This window comes from Neophocaena asiaeorientalis, unplaced genomic scaffold (assembly GCF_003031525.2).
Source record: "Neophocaena asiaeorientalis asiaeorientalis breed wild unplaced genomic scaffold, Neophocaena_asiaeorientalis_V1.1 scaffold319, whole genome shotgun sequence".
NCBI lineage: Eukaryota > Metazoa > Chordata > Mammalia > Artiodactyla > Phocoenidae > Neophocaena > Neophocaena asiaeorientalis.
Window position 1 is genome coordinate 1,014,367 of NW_020174103.1, and position 18,651 is coordinate 1,033,017.

An 18,651-nucleotide genomic window follows, 5' to 3' on the forward strand; every position below is an offset into this window, starting at 1 on the left:
GGGCCTTCTCATGGTGCAGGCATAGAGCAAAAGAGGAAGAAATCACACTATTAAAAACAATTCTGGCCAAAGCAGAAAAATATGGTGAAAAGAAAGGAAAAGAAAGCCAGACTGAGATCCAGACATTTTATTTCAACCCCTGATCCTTGAGTAACTTCAGACAGATGACTGAAGTTCCTCATTTCTCAGTTTCGAAACTGTACAATAGGGTTCATTTACTTTACAATTAATGTAAAACGGGCAGAGCATGACTTACTCTACTAACCTCATAGGACTTTTTGCGAGGATGGCATGTGATAGGCAATGCATGTGGATAATATCCACACAAGACATGTCTAAAATAAAACAGAAAAACGTACACACAACAGGAAACACCTTCAGCACCCAACATGTCAAAAGCCTTACACATCTTCCTGTTCCTTCTCTTCTCATTTAAAAACCACTAAGTGTCACACAGGACCAGGACAAATAATGATTTCCTGGGAAGTGTTTAAATCTACTAAAATGTTCCCTCTCTAACCCCTTGGGTTTGGGCATCACCATTGGACTACTCAGGTCTAGGAAAAAAGTAGATTCCTAAGCTCCTAATATACAGTCCCTGCCACAGTTTATCAATGACCATAAAACAGAGCACACCCAAAATGAAGATGAGAAATAAGAGTTTAGAACCAAGATGAAGCATCCTGTAAAAATTCAATAAAAGTTGTAAGTTTCCCAATGATGCCAGTAGAGAAAAAGGAAACAGGACAGAAAGCAGCAGAGCAGCCAAGAAATAAGGCAGGACATAGAATGAATGGTTCATCATCATAAACTGAGATGTTGAATCCATTATAGGACCCTAAAAGAAAAGAGGCTGAAAGATCAGAAAACAATCAAAACTTTGCAAAAACATCCACAGAAGTAGTGAAGACCTGAGCACACACAGGTCAGCACCACATGGACAGACAGAGGGATGCTCAACCAAGCCTGACTTAGAAAACATTTTGAGAGGCCCTGCTGCTTTGGAAGAAAAGCCTCTGAGGAAAGGAGGTAGGAAAGAAGGAAAATGTGGGAAGGAGGGAAAGTTTTCTGAAAAATCCCTGCTTGTAACAATTTCACAATTTCTCCAGATTCAGATGAAACAAAATATTTATTAGAAAAAAAGAGTGTGTAGATATGTATTTAATAATATTTTATTATTTATTATGTGAATTATACCATTAATTATACCAATATATCAATTATTGCTATGCTTATCACAAATATGTATATATATTTGACACATACATTTAAACTCATATACATTTATATTTAATAATATTACAATAAAAAACTCAAGGGAGGAGAGGAAGATGTGGTACATATACAATGGAATACTACTTAGCCATAAAAAAGAATGAGATAATGCCATTTGTAGCAACACTAGAGATGATCATACTAAGTGAAGTAAGAAAGAGAAAGACAGATATCGTATGATATCACTTATACATGGAATCTAAAATATGACACAAATGAACTTATCTGTGAAACAGAAACAGACTCACAGACATAGAGAACAGACTTGTGGTTGCCAAGGGGCGTGGGGCAGGAAGGGGTTGGGAGTTTGGGATTAGCAGATGCAAACTATTATACAGAGAATGGATAAACAGCAAGGTCCTACTGTGGAGCATAGGGAACTATATTGAATACCTTGTGATAAATCATAATGGAAAAGAATATGAGAAAGACTGTATGTGTGTATATATATATGTATGTGTGTGTGTGTGTATGTATAACTGAGTCACTTTGCTGTACAGCAAAAATTAACACAACATTGTAAATCAACTCTGTTTCAATAAATTTTTTAACATCTTTATTGGAGTATAATTGCTTTACAATGGTGTGTTAGTTTCTGCTGTATAACAAAGTGAATCAGCTATACATATACATATATCCCCATATCTCCTCCCTCTTGTGTCTCCCTCCTGCCCTCCCTACCCCACCCCTCTAGGTGGTCACAAAGCACCGAGCTGATCTCCCTGTTCTATGTGGATGCTTCCCACTAGCTATCTAATATATATGTCCATGCCACTCTCTCACTTCTTCCCAGCTTCCCCTTCCCCCTCCCCGTGTCCTCAAGTCCATTCTCTACATCTGCATCTTTAGGACAGGAATAAAATAAAAAAGAAAGAAAAAACTAGTGACACAGAAGAGAGGGGCTAACGAATAACACAAAGTAATGGAGAAGGATGAGACCCAGAGCACAGAGGAGGGCTGGACATTATACATGGACAGTTCATCCATATTAACAGAAGAGAGGGTAGAATATAGGTACACACGCAGCAAAGAGGGTAAGTGGGGTGGGAAGAGGTTTAGGGAATTCCTGTCTGATTGCTTCATAAGGGGCACTTCAACACTGTGAGAAACAATAAGGGATAAACGAAAGATATTTTCAGAAACATTTACAAATCGCCATCATCATCATCATCATCATCACTAACTTACAGTGTTTAATTTTGGCCAGGTACATGCATGATTTTATTTAGACTTTACAGCAAGGCTATGAAGAAATACTTATAGTCCCACTTTCTAGATTTGGGAAACCAGGTTTAAAGAGATTAAGAAGTATGACTAGGAAGGTTAAGCAGTCTGAAATCAGACCACAGCCTGGAACCTGTGACTGCATTAAGCCTCCCCCTCCTGCAAAACACACACACATAACCCCGTGTTTGGGTCATGGTGCTATCAGAAAGATACACGGGTAGATTACTCTCTCTATTCGAGAAATAAGAGAAAGATGGCCACTTTCCTAAGTTAGTTCTATTTCTCCCTCTTATGTCATTACTGGCTTTGTTTTATTTTTTTTGTCTTCAGGAACTCCGCAAGAAATAAAGCCACTAGCATGTTAAATTTTTTACATATTATTCCCTAATAACACTTTTCAGCTTGGTCGTTTATTACTGTTCTCTCAGCATATATATTGGAGTTCCTTGATTATGACCAACTATGTAATAGATATCGCTATAACATCACTTCATCTTTTGCCTTTCAAAGTGCAGATAATGGGATTTATTCATGTAAGAAAGGCTCGCTCATTACATGATACTCTGTTCTGGATGCTGAGAGCAATGGGACAGTGAGATCTTGAAAGGACAATTCAAATGTTTAACACTCTAATGAAGAAACTAAACAAAATGTATAATTGGTTGCATAAGGATACCTTAGATAGAATTAATATATTTTATTTCTTAAACCCAGAGAAACCAAGTGATGAGTTGGTACAAATCTGGCTAGATTAAAAAAATTAATACTTCCTGTGTCTCCAGAATTGCATTGCCATAGAAAGTTTCATACTCAATTACAAAACCCATATAACCAATTAGAAATACTCAATTAGAAAACCCATAAAAACCAACCCAGCTTAATGTAAGTTTTAACAAAATATATTTCTCCACACGATTTAAATATATTAGGTTTCCTTAAAGCTGAGGAAGTTCTTTGAAGTACTTAAAGTATTTCTTAGAGTCCAAGGAATATGTTTAAAGCATGTTATAAAATGAGTTACCAATTGAAGACAATTTGGTGGATAAAGGGTCCTTTTAATTTTGTAAATTCAGGAGAAAAAAAACCCATGCAAAATCTATACACATTCTATTTTCTGATATGTGAGGAACAAAGGTTACAGTCAGCAAGAAAGTGAATATAATTTTAATTATCTTAAGTGGAAACTCCTATGGGAGTTTCAGTGGAAATCCACAAAATGGAAATTATTCTGGGAAAATATCCTAACAGAGAACATTATGGTGTGGAACAATCCCCTAAAGGCCATGGGTTATGCCTGGAAAAAATGCCCTGAGCAATCACAAGTCAAGGCCATCTCCAGGGTATGTTTTCAACCTTCCCATTTCTGAAAATTAACAAATTGTATTCTAGAGGAACACCCAAGGAAACGCCTTTAACTAACTCACTAAATTATTGTATCTCTAAATAAAGAAATCCCTGCAGCCAGAAGGAATGTAAGGAGGGAATTTAGAGGCAGCATGTGGTGATTTTAGGCCCACAATGACTGTGTCAATCAGAGCTGACACCCAAACAATGAACTTCAGAAAGCGACACTGACTGAAATCACTACTGGTCTGAAAACAAAGAACTTTACATAAACATACATCTTATTCACCTTATCTTCTTTAATAGAATGTGTGGCTTTTTAAAAGTCATCCACTTCTATTTTAAACACAGTGCAATGACCCAAAGCAATAGAGCAGTTACCTTAAGATGTGACTAATAGAAGTATTGTTCTTTTTAAAAATTTTTTGTTTTATTGAAGTATAGTTGATTTACAATGTTGTGTTAGTTTCTGGTGTATGTCAAAGTGATTTTATATATATACACTTCTTTTTCATATTCTTTTCAGTTTGGTTTATCACAGGATATTGAATATAGTTCCCTGTGCTATTCAGTAGGACCTTGTTGTTTATCCATCCTATATGTAATAGATTTTACTCCAATTCTTTTAAGATAAATGAATAAAAAGCCTCCTTTTTATTTTGGGTCTCTAAAACCCAAGTCAACACAAAAACAAATAAATGTATTCATCCATCCATTCCTAAATACACTTATTCATACATGCATACTTTTATATATTCCCCACATCCCCAAATCAGGCTACTTGTGAGAATGTTAAAGAAACAGCAACAGTCTTGTAGACTGAATGTGGGTGAGGTGCCTAGTATGTGGTCTCCTAGGAACAGGTATCCACACCTTCCTAGTGGAATCCCCCATTCTCCTAGAGGAGGTTGGAGGTCTCTCATGATACCTCCAGAACATACAAATATAAGACATCTCCATTCCTGTGGGCCTGGCCTGCTCTCCAGCACCTCTTAAGATGCACCTCCATCATTTTAAATAGGCAGAGATTGCCAGTGGCTAAAAAGATTCATAGAGGCCCAGGGCCATTGAGGAGAAAAGAGGATTTTGTACCACTTCCTCCAGAGTTCTATCAATTATTGCTGTTATTCTGCCTTGCCTGGCTCTCCCCACATTATAGAGCTGTCCTGACCTATTCCATCTTCTCTGTTTCTTTTCCAGACACTAACCCTTCTGTTTGCTCTAACATTTCTTGCCCATGACACATGCCAGCCCACCCCATGTGACATCCCAACCACAACCTCGCTCCTTGATAAGCAAAACAGAACAACAAAACAACAGGCAATTATTTAAGGAAAATCCTGTTCCAGGGACCACACTAAGTATTTTTCATATATTATCGCATTTAATCCTTACAACAAATCTATAAAGAAATCCCCACTGAGTCAATGTAGAAAATAAGATTCAAAGACATCAAGTCACGTGCCAAGATCAAACAGTTTGAAAGCAGTAGACCCATCATGAGACCTTCCAGGGCTCCATCCAGAGATGGTACTTGAGCAGCTACAATTTTCTATAACCAGCATAAGCAACCATAAAAGCATAAAATAGACAGAGCCCAGATCAGTGTTTCTCAAGTGTGAATGCTGTGCACACTATTTTTAAAAGGCAATCATTTTGCAAGAATTGGAGCTAGAAAATTAGTTCAGGTTTTTATCAAGAGCAAACAGAAGGCCTTCAAAGAACGTAGAAATAAGACTGTGCTTTAGGAATTAAGCTAACAAATCATCGTGGGGATTCGAGCAAATTCCAATGGGCATCTTGGATGTGGACCAGCTACCTGGATGCAGGACTAGATCCCTGGGGAGGTACTAAAATATTGAACATATTTAAAGAACATGGCAAATCTCAGAGCTGTAAAAAAAGGAAATCAGACAAATGTTGTCTGTACCCACTGAATCCTTACAAGAGAGAGAAGTCCAGTAAGGCTAAGATAGATTTCTGCTGTGGAGATGGACATATGGCTGTCTGCAGCTAACACGGGAACACATTCCATTCACATGACGCTCTTCCCTCTAAGAAGGTAGCTCCTTACAGAGCTTAATCACAGAGAAGGAACATGGTACCAGGGCAATGCCAATACCTGTGCCATCTGACAGTGGTCATCTAGTGATAACCACTTTGATCTAGTGATAAAAGCCTCCTGTGAGCTTGATCAGCCAACGGCCACTGACACATTTCTGAGCTGACATCTTGGAATTCACCAAGACGAACATTATTGAATGGGAGTCATCACAGATTGCATCCTTTGTCTTTGAGTGACTAAAACAACTGAACACACCTTTGCTTGTACATATTTACCTTTTCTCCATCTCTCCCCAGTTCTCCTTTATAACCTGGTAGCCCTCGTGCTCCCTAAATTAACCACAAAATAAAATTCTGTTAGTTATGTGTTTTGGTTCACTAGAAATGGTATTTCTAAAATATGTATATACAGATCACATACTTGTATTCCTGGGGATCCTGGAACACCTGGTGATCCTGCCATTCCCTGATATCCCTGAAGAAGAGGAAACAAGAAGTAATTAATATTTCATCATATTTACACAGAGCAGCCCTCCATTTCAGAATTCATTCCTTCTCACATTTCTCACACCTTATAACTTCACTTCATGGCTGTTTAAGAAACCAAAATAACAAAGTGGCAAAATGCTTAATAAGGAATTCACATCCTTCAGTCTTTAGGAAAAAAGGTCTGAAATATCTCTAACTCAATAAAATTATCCAGAAATGCTTTGATTAAAAGGAAGGCTCTGGGAGGGAAATAGAGAGACAATGTTCACAGTTGCTGGAGAAATGTTCTGCACATTAGAAACATATTCAATGTATTCAAAAGAAAAACATCTAGGATTGGAGGATTAAACAAATGTAATACATTTTTAAACTACCTGATTATGGCCATCTGAGTTAACCTCTGGAATAAACTACACCTGGATGAATATTATTCTTCAAGGTAAGTCTATAACAGCCTTTGGTTTGCCCATTTTAGAAAGTTTACCCCCCGAACATGGCTGTGACATGTCCCCACACCTTCCAAGGCTGAGCCATCTGCTGAGGTCACTTTCATCTCCACTTCTTCCTACACATCCCTCCAGAATCTGGAGCTTTGGTAAAACAGCACAACTTTTTCAGACAGAGGCAAAGTGTTCAATCTTCACTCAGCACACGGCAACTAAACTCCAAAACAAGCTTGCAGTCCCTCAACATTTATCTAGGTTTACCAAGGTCAATGTCGGGTTGACTTGGACCACTTGGCACCTGCAAACATTTACTTCTCTTATTCACATCCCATCTTCCTCGGATCTTACGTTTCGGTACAGTATTCTGTTGTCAAGAGTTACTTACACAAATCTCATTAATGTTTCCAATAACATCTTCATTCTTGAATCTAAAACCTTCATTTCCATGTGGCTATTCATGGATGTCTACATGGATCTTTGTATTCACCCACTCACTTGTCAGTACATTTTTAGCTGTAATTTCAGAAACATCAGAATTCCCTGCTTTTCCAGTCCCATTTTCAAATATTCCTCTTACTATTCTTTGCTAGCTATACTAACAATAATAGCAATACTAATGGTTGTCCCAGAAAGATCAGTCTTAGATTATTGTTTTTCTCCTTTTATATGCACTTGAAGTTCTCATTTTATAAAATGCTCTCAGCTACTCCCAGAATGAGGATGACTATATAATTTCCATAACCAACCATCAGCCTTTCCCCATTCAGTTGTTCACATAATTATGTTTTCTCCTGTACTCCTCAAACTCAAATATTTCTCGAGTCCAGTGGCCCCATCCTTAAACATTTTCCTTCACTGTGAACAAGTCTCATAACCAACCTCCATACTCCATACAAAAACAACCTGCAATTTTCAAACTCATCACCTGCTCTCTGGGCTGGCACTGTCTCTGTGTCACTGGATTATGCTCTCTTGAGATTAGGGACCAGGTATCATTTATTTCTATATCTCAAGCATTGAACAGAGCATCTGCTAAATATTCTGTTAATCAAACGTTGGAAGAATTCACTTCCAAGTCATCCATGCTGCACGCAAGTGTGAAAAAACTCTCTTTCCCCAAGGAATCACGTTTGCTTGAGCTGCTTCCGGTGGCAAATTGAAACTGTTAGTAATACTGCATGGCTCACGTTCTCAAGATCAGTGAGGAGAAAGAAGAAAGTCAAGCTACACAGTTTGTTCAGCCTGGTACCTCTGTCAGTCTAGTTATCACTGAATCTCCTTCACTCTGGAATCAGATGGGCCTAGAATTGTATTTCAGCTGTCACTGCTAGCAGATGTCTACACAGAACCAGGTTACTTATAAATGCCACCTCCTAGGATGTTCTTTAGATCCTTCAAAACCCATGTGCCCCCTCTGGATAGTCTGACATGACTTGAAACATGCTACTGTAACTGGAATAAATAATAGTAACAATGATTTATATAGTATTTATCATGTTCCAGACTATGTATTTCATATATGTTAATTCACTTAATCCTCATAGCCACCCTTTAATGTAGGTTCTACATTATCCCCATTTGCAGATGAGGAAACTGAGAACTTGCCAAAAGTTGCATAACTAGTAAGTTGACAGAGCAGGTGGAAATACCTTCTTATCAGAAAATGCATCATGGTGCATCCAATCTTAGGATTCTAGAACAATTCATCGGATTCAAGGGAGTCCATTTGCCAGACTGGTTTTAAGTTGGTTAGAATTCTGAAGACCCAGAGGAAAGGAATGTTCATAAAATTCCTCAAAAGAAAGTTACTATGTATCAAAATGGTTGGTCATCAGCAAAGTTCACATTTAATGAATTATTTTCTTTCACATTTTTTTCAAAAGTTAAGCCAAATGTCATATCTGCTTTATTACTTTTCTTTTCTGAAAGTTAATCTTTTGTAGAAGATCAAAAGCTGCCATACCAGGCTTCCCTGGTGGCGCAGTGGTTGAGAGTCCGCCTGCCGATGCAGGGGACACGGGTTCGTGCCCCGGTCCGGGAGGATCCCACATGCCGCGGAGCAGCTGGGCCCGTGAGCCACGGCTGCTGAGCCTACCCTTCGAAGAAGAAATAAGTGAACGTATTGCATTTGTTAGAGAGGGCACATCATATTTTAATGGATTAAAGCAATGTGGAGATGCCCCAAACAATGTTCCCAGCTCACCTCTGACTTATAATGTGACCTCAGGCAGACTCATCACATCCCCAAATCCTGGGAGGCAGCACAGTGAAGTGGAAAGGCAATGAAGTTTGAAATTGGAAGAGACCTGGGGCTGAATTTTTCCTCCTCCCTTGACTTTCTGTGGGACTTCGGCTAAGTCATTTTGCCTAGCTAAGCCTCAGTTTCTCACCATAAACTAGGATAATAATACCCACTTTGCTTCTGAAAAGAAACAAATGGACTCACAGGTGAAAAAGTCTTGCAGGCATAAGGAATTCAGTAAAGGTGAGCTTCTTTCTTGTCTTCAGACTCAGTGACTATTGTGCAAAGCCATGAGAACACTTCTGCAGAATGTTATTTTGTAGTCTTAATGGCCACCGTTAGAGCATGAAAAATGGCATGGCTGGGCATCACATCATGACAACCTTTCTTCAGAATGCATACAGATCTACTGCTGAACGTGTGAACAAGGTCTCTGTGTATTTTTTAATGGCCCTGTTTGCTTTGTCTTTAGAAGAACTGCAATACAGGAATAATCAATGCTTCCCACACTATAAGAACCAGCTTGTTGTTGTTTTCTTAACGTACAATGAGATGCATTCTTGAAAACTTAGTTGTATCAAGATATTCAATGATTATTTTAGAAGCTAGAGGAAGCGTGATTAGCAACAAAATAAAGAAAAACCAAAACCACATTCAAGCTGGGAGATCCCAGGGCAAATCACCAGAAGAAATTGGATGAAATTCAGAACAACAAATTTTGGACTAAAAATCAGGAAAATAAAGGTTAACGGGCAGGAATATTACAACACAGAACACTTTCCGAGAGGAGCAAAAAATAAAACATTGGTTGACTCATAGCAGGGTACATTAAAACAAGAAAAATGCCCTAAAACAGGAAAAATGATAAGCTTTTTACATAGCTTACTGAGTTTTTCTTTTTCTGAATATAAAAGTGTCTGTCTTTTCTTGTAGAACTGTAACTTTCACATGATCATTGACCAACTAATCCTGTTCAACATTAATTTTGCCATTTCGCAATTATTAGCAGGCCCAGATACCCACCCTACCCCCAACTGCAAGATTTCTGAGAGTATGTAAGTCTTTTCCATGTTCACACAAAGTCTCTTTGTAAATGAGTCATTTTTAGGAAAAAAATATTCTCGCTGCCAAATTGTAGGGTTGAAGAATACAGAATCAATTTACTTTCTTCCATGATTCAGAGTTCCGATGCTCCAGGAAAGATGTATAGCTTTGAAAAGGAAATTAAGAAAATAAAATCATCAAATGTGCAAGGGTCACAGTCTCTTCTGAGCCCAGTTCTAACCATACCATAAAATATTCTGCCAATCTAAATGTACAGATTTGTTTCAGTAGTGAGGATAGAGTCATTGATTTCCTTTAAATATTCTAAACTTAAAAAAGAGAATGAAATCTAGAGAAATCTCTTTGGATGTCACTCTCCTTTTTAAAATATAAGAAGGTGATTTAAATTTTATACTATTACATAATTTTCTTCAATGTTTCCCAGAGTTCCAACAGAGTCTCTTATGTACCCAGCCAGGGTAACTAGGTAACCAAAATTAAGTGTATACTTTTAATGTGCACTGTGGATTCCTCTAGGCACTGGCAGAGTTTATAACTCTACACAACTAAATTCTAAGAATATTCATAAATCTGTCTTTCCAGGTATATCTACTACAGAAACTAGTTTTTTTGTCACCTAAGCCAACTATGAGTCAAGGAGTTTATAGGCTTTAACTGATTGCTCAAATTATTTGAGTAACAGATCACATGAATATCTGTAAAATTTCACCTGCGCTGAGATCTAAGAAAGAACTGTGATGCCATAAGGGTCAAAGGGTAGCAGTCAGGGGAAGCTTCCGGAAGACACAGGCTCAAAGGAACAGTCAAGGAAGCACAGTGCAGCAGAGGGAGCCCTTCAACGTGTCCTGCGGTGTGACGGGATGAGACACATCCACGGAGAAGAAAGAAGAGAGAGAGCATGAGGAAGCAGCCTGCAAAAGAGGACCAAAATGGGAGGATGGAGGCTATGCACACAGCATTGTGGGTCTGATGAAGGACTTTGATCTCTATCCAAGCCACTCAATCAGGGGCTCACACAATCAGACTTGAGCTTTGCACATGAAAGGAAAACACTGCCTGCCTTTGACAAATAATCTCTGCAGATACAGTTCTGTTCTCAGATTCACAGATGCAATTAAACTTAGCTAAAGTGCCCCATTCCCTGAGTGAGGCAACACTTAAAGTTATACTAAGCTTATTTCAAAAGGAGAATGCACAGCTTTTTAAGTTAACTGATACCTTCTTAGTAATTCTTATTTCCCACCCTAAATCTCTATAGTTATGCTTTATGTTTAAAGGACGATGACCAATAGCTAAACCTCATTCCCTCTCTTGCTGTCCTATCTTTTTTCATAGTACTTCCCACCATCTGATATTATTTACGTATTTATTATTTTATAATTATGAATTTATTACCTCTCTCTCCCCAGTGGAATGTGATATTCAAAAGGATATTTTTTTCTGTTTTCTTCACTGCTATATTCCCTTAGCCTAGAAGAACACCCAACAAATATCTAGAATGTGAGTGGATGAATGAAAGAATAAATAAATAAGCAAATATATAAATATTGAGTCCAACCAGTCACCAGTACCTAGGACTCTAAAAATAATAGTAGAAACAGCCCTGCATTCATAAAGATTACAATCAAAAGAAGACACAATGTCAGCATGAACTGACCTTTAAAATCACAAGTGCTAGGTGTGCCACCAAACAATTCCTTGAATAATTTAATTAAATATACAGATAGCATTCATATACATGTAATGATTATGCACATATTATTATTATTGTTTATACTGCCTATATAAAATAATCTATTTAAGAGACGCATGACATAAACATGGAAAGATCCATATATGAGATTTACATAAGGGGTGTGTTGAAGAAAAATGAAGTAGCTAATCCACTAAGCTTTGTCTAGGAAAACTTTATAGAAGAGATGAGTTTTAAATAACGTTTTATTAGAGAAAAGGAAGATAAACTGCCAAAGCAGTGGATACTTCATTTGACACAAATGGTCCACATTTTTTTTTTTTTTTTGCGGTACGCGGGCCTCTCACCGCTGTGGCCTCTCCCGTTGCGGAGCACAGGCTCCAGACGTGCAGGCTCAGCGGCCATGGCTCACGGGCCCAGCTGCTCCGCGGCATGTGGGATCTTCCCGGACCGGGGCACGAACCCGTGTCCCCTGCATCGGCAGGCGGACTCTCAACCACTGCGCCACCAGGGAAGCCCAATGGTCCACATTTTAATCTATCAGTGAGACGTTCATAGGTGTGTGTGGGGTGGGGGTTGTTTAATGGCAGCGGGAGACAGGGAGACCATAAGCATTTTTGGTAAGGAACCAAGACTGAAGGGAAGTGAGTTCAGGTGGAAACTGTTCTCTCTAGAAGGATGTTTCATATACTTCATAATGAGGCTGCTTCGTGTTATTCTTTTTTCCAAGCTACATCATAGCCATTTCTTTGGCCTGTATCCTAATGTATCTCATTTTCCAGGTCCTTCATCTTCATGGCACTTGGACCCCAAACCCCCACAGCTCTTAAAAGACTGAGTCCACAGTTGGTACCATATTCAGTTCAGAGTCGGGAAAGAGGAAAGCATAAAAATCTTGTCTGCTGGGTCCTATTGTTCTATTACCAATTATCCACCCCCCAACAAACTTACTCTACAAGCCTAGTTCTCCTCCCTTTCCTCCTTCTCTCTACCACCATTCTGGAGGATTTTAGGATTTGAGAAGAGCATCTTTGCTGGGATAACACCTGAAGCTCAGTAACTGCCCCCCCCACCCCCCGCCGGCTGTCTTCTGAGTTTACTCTCTTCTTCAGAATGAATTCCAGATCCTACGTACTCCTAAAGCGTAGTATCCCAAACCAAATCCAACACTCCAAAAGCAGGATTGTAGTCTTCCATAATACATACATCACATATTACTAACAAGACCAAAAACTGCATCAGCCTTTGAGGCCACACATTACATATGTTAATTCCTCTTTCGACAAGGTTAAATTTAAATACCGTCTCACAGGCAGATATTCTGGTTGAATTTCAGTTTGTTAGAATGGCCATCCTCCAAGTTGACCAGAGCTTTTTGGATCGTCATGTCACCCCAAATGCCAAAATAAATTCCCAAAATGAAATCAAGAATCAAAAATTCTTGAAAGTCATATTAAATCAATGAACATAGAGTATCGAATGCTCAAAAAAAGAACACTGGAAGAAACAGCAAGAGAAAATATTTAATTGTGGGGGAATTTTACTTTTCTAAAAATTAAAACCAAATAAAGAGAAGAACTATTGACAACATCTATAGCAAAGGATTCATTATCTTCATGTATAAGAAGTGCATTAATTGAGATGCAAAATACAAGAAAGGACAGTTCACAAAGAGAACTCCCTCTGAATGCCAGACTTCTATCCTCAATCACCCACTTACAATTTCTACTTGAACGTCTAACATAAAAATCTGATCTACCCAAAGGCAAACTCCTGACTCCCCTTCCCCGATTTTCTCTACCACATCTCATTGGAGTCACCCTTGACTGCTCTCTTGCAAACTCACATCTGATACCTCAGTAAATCCTGGGGGCTCTAACTTCAAAATATCTCTAGAGTGTAGGCAATTCCCTTCCCCTCGCTCCTACCATCCTGACGCCAGTCGCCCTCATCTCATTCCTGGATTATTTCAAGAGTCTCCTGTCCTCATCTCCCTGTTTTTGCCCTCATCGCCCTAACATCTATTTTCAACTCAGAAGTCAGAGTCATTTCTTTTACAAATAAGTTATGTCACATTACAGCTTTATTCAAGACCCTCCCATGGCTCCTGAGTTCACTCCAACTGAAACCAAAGTCAAGTGGTCACAAGGGCCTGAAGGCTCTAGGAGGCCCCTCCTTCCTCCCACCTACCTTACACCTTCATCTTGAGTATGTGCCCCACCCCTCTATGTGTGGTTTGAGAAGGCCCTGTAACTTTGAAATTCCCCCCACCTGTGCTGACTACCACTTCTACAAGGTTTAATCCCCCAGAGAAAGCGGGCCCCTTCTGGCATCTCTGGACCATCCAGGGGCACGTTGATGGGTGTGGGGATGGAGAGGGGCACTGCATCACTGAGGTTGACCTGTTGACCAGTGCACTCTTGTCTATTGGAAGTAGTGCATGGTCAGGCTTCCTGAGTCAGTTCTTAAGGCCAATATGGAAAATCATCTCCAAAATGCTGAAGCTTGGTCTAGCCCACCTTTCTCTCTTAGCAAATATGACTTTACTGAAATCTTAGAAAATCAGCATTGGAGAGAACCTTCTTATTTTCCAGATGAAAAGACTGAGGCCCATAAAAGCAAACCAACTTTCAAAGGCAAAGAAGAAGGCAAAACAACCCCAGATCTCTCCAACAACTAGCTGGGGCTTTGGGTTCAGGGAAGTACTTCCCTTCATGAATAGTAATTAATGACGACAGAAAAGAGATGGAAATGAGCACCATAAAAATACAAACTTCTATAAAATCATAAAATAGTCCTGTTATGTTTCCATAAATGGCCTTCTTTAAAAAAAAAAATCAATGTCATAGCAGTGCAGTGCCTTTCATAGCTGTACTACTCTGAAGTACCCAACAGGATATATAAATATTTCCTCTGCCTCTTTTTTGATAATGATAAAATAGTAAAATAGTAATATGTTCAGATACTGTGCTGAGAGAAGCTATTTAACTGATAGAGAAATTAGAAAGCAGTGGAAGGATTTGAAAATAGTTCTTTAATTTTGGTTGAAGGCATTTTCCTTATGAAAATTAGTATTTCTCCAGAGTGGAATAATTTCCTATTTAAAGCTTCAGTTGACTTGGCCTGGTTATGTGAAAAAGATTCAAATTACTGATTGAGGGGGGTTGCACAGAGCCAAATCCAAACAAAGCAGAATTCCCTTAGAATTGTTCCATCCAAGTTTCCTTGGCCAGATGGCTTCAATCACCAGCCAGAGGCCCCACCCACACTGCCCCACTCCCGCTGCGCTGGCCCTCGACACACACTAATGACCCTCAGCTGTTCTGGCTCCCAGGCTCACTTTCTCTTCCTGCCTGGTCACCTAACCTCTTATCTCCTGCAGAGGGAAAAAGACAAGGGAAAAGGGAGATATTTAAGAAAAAAGTCATCCCTTTAGGTAAACAGTATTGGGGTAGTGTATCAGTTTCCCACTGCTGATGTAACAAATTACCCCAAACAGAGTGGCTTAACACAGCACATACTTATGTTTCCGGAGGTCAGAAGTTCATAATGGGTCTTAGGGAGCTAAATGCTTGGTGTCACTGGGAGGTTGAATTCCGTCCAGAGGCTCCAGGGGAGAATCTGTCCCTTCCCTTTCCCAGCTTCTAGATGCTGCCTGCATTCCTTGGCTCACAGCTGCTTCCCTCTGATCTCTGCTTCCATCACCCACCACATCTCCTTCTCTGACTGATACTCCTGCCTCCCTCTTATAAGAACCCTTGTGATGACACTGGGCCACTCAGATTAACCAAGAAAATGTCTTCATCTCAAAGTCCCTTTTGCCATGTAAGGTACCATACATATTCACAGGGTTTGGAGTTAGGATGTGGACTTTATTCTGTCTACTACAGTAGGTTTCTTCTTTCTCTAACATCAGATATTACCTAATAGCATCTAACATCTAATGTCAGATACTACAGAGCTATATCTATACATACACACACACACAAACACAAATATACATGTACTGAATGAGATGAGACAATAAGCTTAAATGAGAGTCACCTACTATAGCTTAAATGAGAGTCACAGAGTATAATATCCATGATTATTGTATCAAGCTAATTATAACTAATTTCCAGTACTTCATTCATGGCAAAAAGGGCAAACTAGAGCTGATAGCCTGTGGAAGGCACTCACCTCTCAATATTGCCTAGGACTTTGCACCACTAGAAAGACAAAAGCCTAATAATTTGGCAATGCTGTCAGGGGAGCTCCGTGTCATCACAAGAGGCCAGCAGGTGACAAGTCGACATGTGAGGTGTCTCTGCTTTGGAGTTGAGACAGCACTGCAGCTGCCAGCAACAGAGAGAGCATGTCCCATGGAAGGGGTCTCCAGGCAGAGGGCTCATCTTCATAAAACCCATCCCCCTCAGTATGATCAGGGCAGAACTCCCCCAGGCCCTCGGGCAGTATCTTCAGCGGGATGAAGGGGTTGCAGTGAGGGAATTCACCAAGGTCACATGACACCTGCAGTTATCGCAAGAAAGGGAGGGGTTATAAGAGAAACGACAAGGCAAGTGTTGGCACATAACGGGAGTTGAAGATAAAGGCAAAAGGGGGAGATGCTAGGTTTGGAATCCATTCATTTCATTCAACTCAAATAGAATCAGTCTGATGATAAACTTCTTATCCTTGCACCTAGCAATTTCTGTACTTTTTGGCTTGGCCCTCTAACCCCCATTTGAAGCTTTAACTGCCTAGACTCTTATCCAGGCCACACTTTTCCTCTTGTGACTGGAACCAATGCCCTCTTACCTACCCAAGGATTTTCTTCCTGTAAATATCCCTTATCTCCCAAATTACCGAATTTTCCCCTTCTGCCTCATTTTCATCATCATATAAACATGTTCTAACATCTCCTATTGTTTCAAAAACCCCTTTATCCCACATCCTCCCCATGCTACTGCTCCAGTTCTCTGTTCCCCATTACACCCCTCAGAAGTATCTATGTTCACTGTTACCATTTTATCTCCATCTGTCTCTCTTGAACCCATTGTTTAATCCTGCTTTTCCCTGAAACCCCATTTATCAAGGTCCCTAATGACCTCTATCAAGCAAATCCAATGGTCTAGGCACAGAGCTCATTTTTATCAACCTCATGGCAGCAGTGACACAATGAATGGCTCCCTTCTTCAAATGCGTTCTGCACTTGGCTTCTGGGATTCCACACCCTCCCTGTGGTCCTCCTACTTCACTGACTATTCTTTCCCAATTTCCTCAACTGGATCCTCCTCCTATTTTTCTCTGTAACAGAGCCCTAAGCTCAACTCCCTGCCCCCTTCTCTTCTCCCATTATCTGTACTTACTCCCTGAATGATCTCATCGGCTCTGGCAGGCTTAGATACATCCACATGCTACAGAGTCCTAACTGTGTGTTTTCATTCTCCAACACATTCCCGACTCAAGATTCCTGTTTCTAATATCCTAGGAGACACCTTCAGCAGGTCCACAAATGCATTCTCGATGTCTCCCCCCAAAACTTACATCTCTGCCAGTGTCGCCCAGCTCAGGAAATGGCACCACAATTCACCCGGCTGCCCAAGCTAAGATCCTCTGAGGCTTCCTTGGCAATTTCTCTCATGCCCTCACATCTAACTTGACAGGGATTCTTCTCAGCTTCACATTAAAAAATACTCCAGACTCTGACCACTTCTTCTCTCTTCCAGCACATAGCCCTAATCCAGGCCACCCTTACTTCTCACTCAGAATGTTGAAATAACCTCCTCCATGGCCTCCTGCCCCCACTCTTGCCCCATGTGAATGAAAAATGCCACCTGCCATGTCAGTAAACAAAGGATATTGCAGCCATCAAGCCGTCACATTACAACCACCCAGACTGTAATCCCTGAAGCAACTCAGGATGGAAACAGGATGCCCACCATCAAGCCCTCAGCCACTGCAGCCGCCCCCAATGATGTACCCTGAGGGGACTCAGGATGAGAAAACACAGGACACTGGCCCCAGATAGCTGAGGTGCATATCAAAGGAATGATTTCAATGAGCCTGGACTCTTGCATCTTCCCATACATAAGAAAAGCACTAAATCCCTTAACTTGAGATGTCTGGTTTTCTTTAATGAACGGTAATCTTTTGATGTTTGGACTCCCTGACCTTTGTTGCAAAAATCCCTCTATATCCTGGCCCCTCCCTCACCTCTTCCGAGCAGTCCCTCAGAGCTCTCTGAGACACTGCCTTCCAGGCTTGAAGTCCTCAGAAAGTCCGCCGAATAAAACATAATTCTCAACTTTTAGGCTGTGCATTTTTTCAGCTGACACATATAATCTGCTGTCCACAGAACATTCATATTTATCTTTCTAAATAGTAAGTCAGACCACGTCACTTCTTTCTGCAGGCCCCCTCATGGATGCATCACACTTGGAGTGAATCCCACTGAGTCGGCTCAACAGCACCACCCCCATCTCCTGGCAGTGCTTCAGCTCCAAGCTGGCCACCACTTTGTCACCTCTTCAGACTCCTTTCTTTGACATCTCTCTCAGAGACGCTCACCTGTATATTAATCCCTTTTCCATGCAACATGGGTGTGAAAGGTGCCAGCACACTGCCACTTTGAAAGTTGGCTGCATTTTTTTATTAAATTTGTCAGCAAACCTCTCTCAGGGACTGAACAAGCTCCCTTCTATCCTGATGGTTGGGGTGTTGGTGGTTTAACATGAGGCCTGTGGTTCTTTCTTGCCTTGAAAATTATTGACGCACAGTATAAACCTTCCCATGCTTCGTGGAAAGAGTTAACATCTTGTGATAAA

General features: G+C 40.2%; 1 protein-coding gene across 1 annotated transcript in view; it reads right to left on the reverse strand.

Moving 5' to 3' along the window:
- The window catches only part of COL21A1 (collagen type XXI alpha 1 chain), a 122,524-nt gene that overhangs the window by 68,047 nt on the left and 35,826 nt on the right, over window positions 1-18,651 (reverse strand). Inside the window, exons 10-11 of the mRNA XM_024754688.1 lie at window positions 6,332-6,385; window positions 6,187-6,240 (exon numbers count right to left, since the gene is read on the reverse strand). Of these exons, the coding sequence (XP_024610456.1) occupies window positions 6,187-6,240; window positions 6,332-6,385 (108 nt within the window). The remainder of the gene's footprint in view (window positions 1-6,186; window positions 6,241-6,331; window positions 6,386-18,651) is intronic.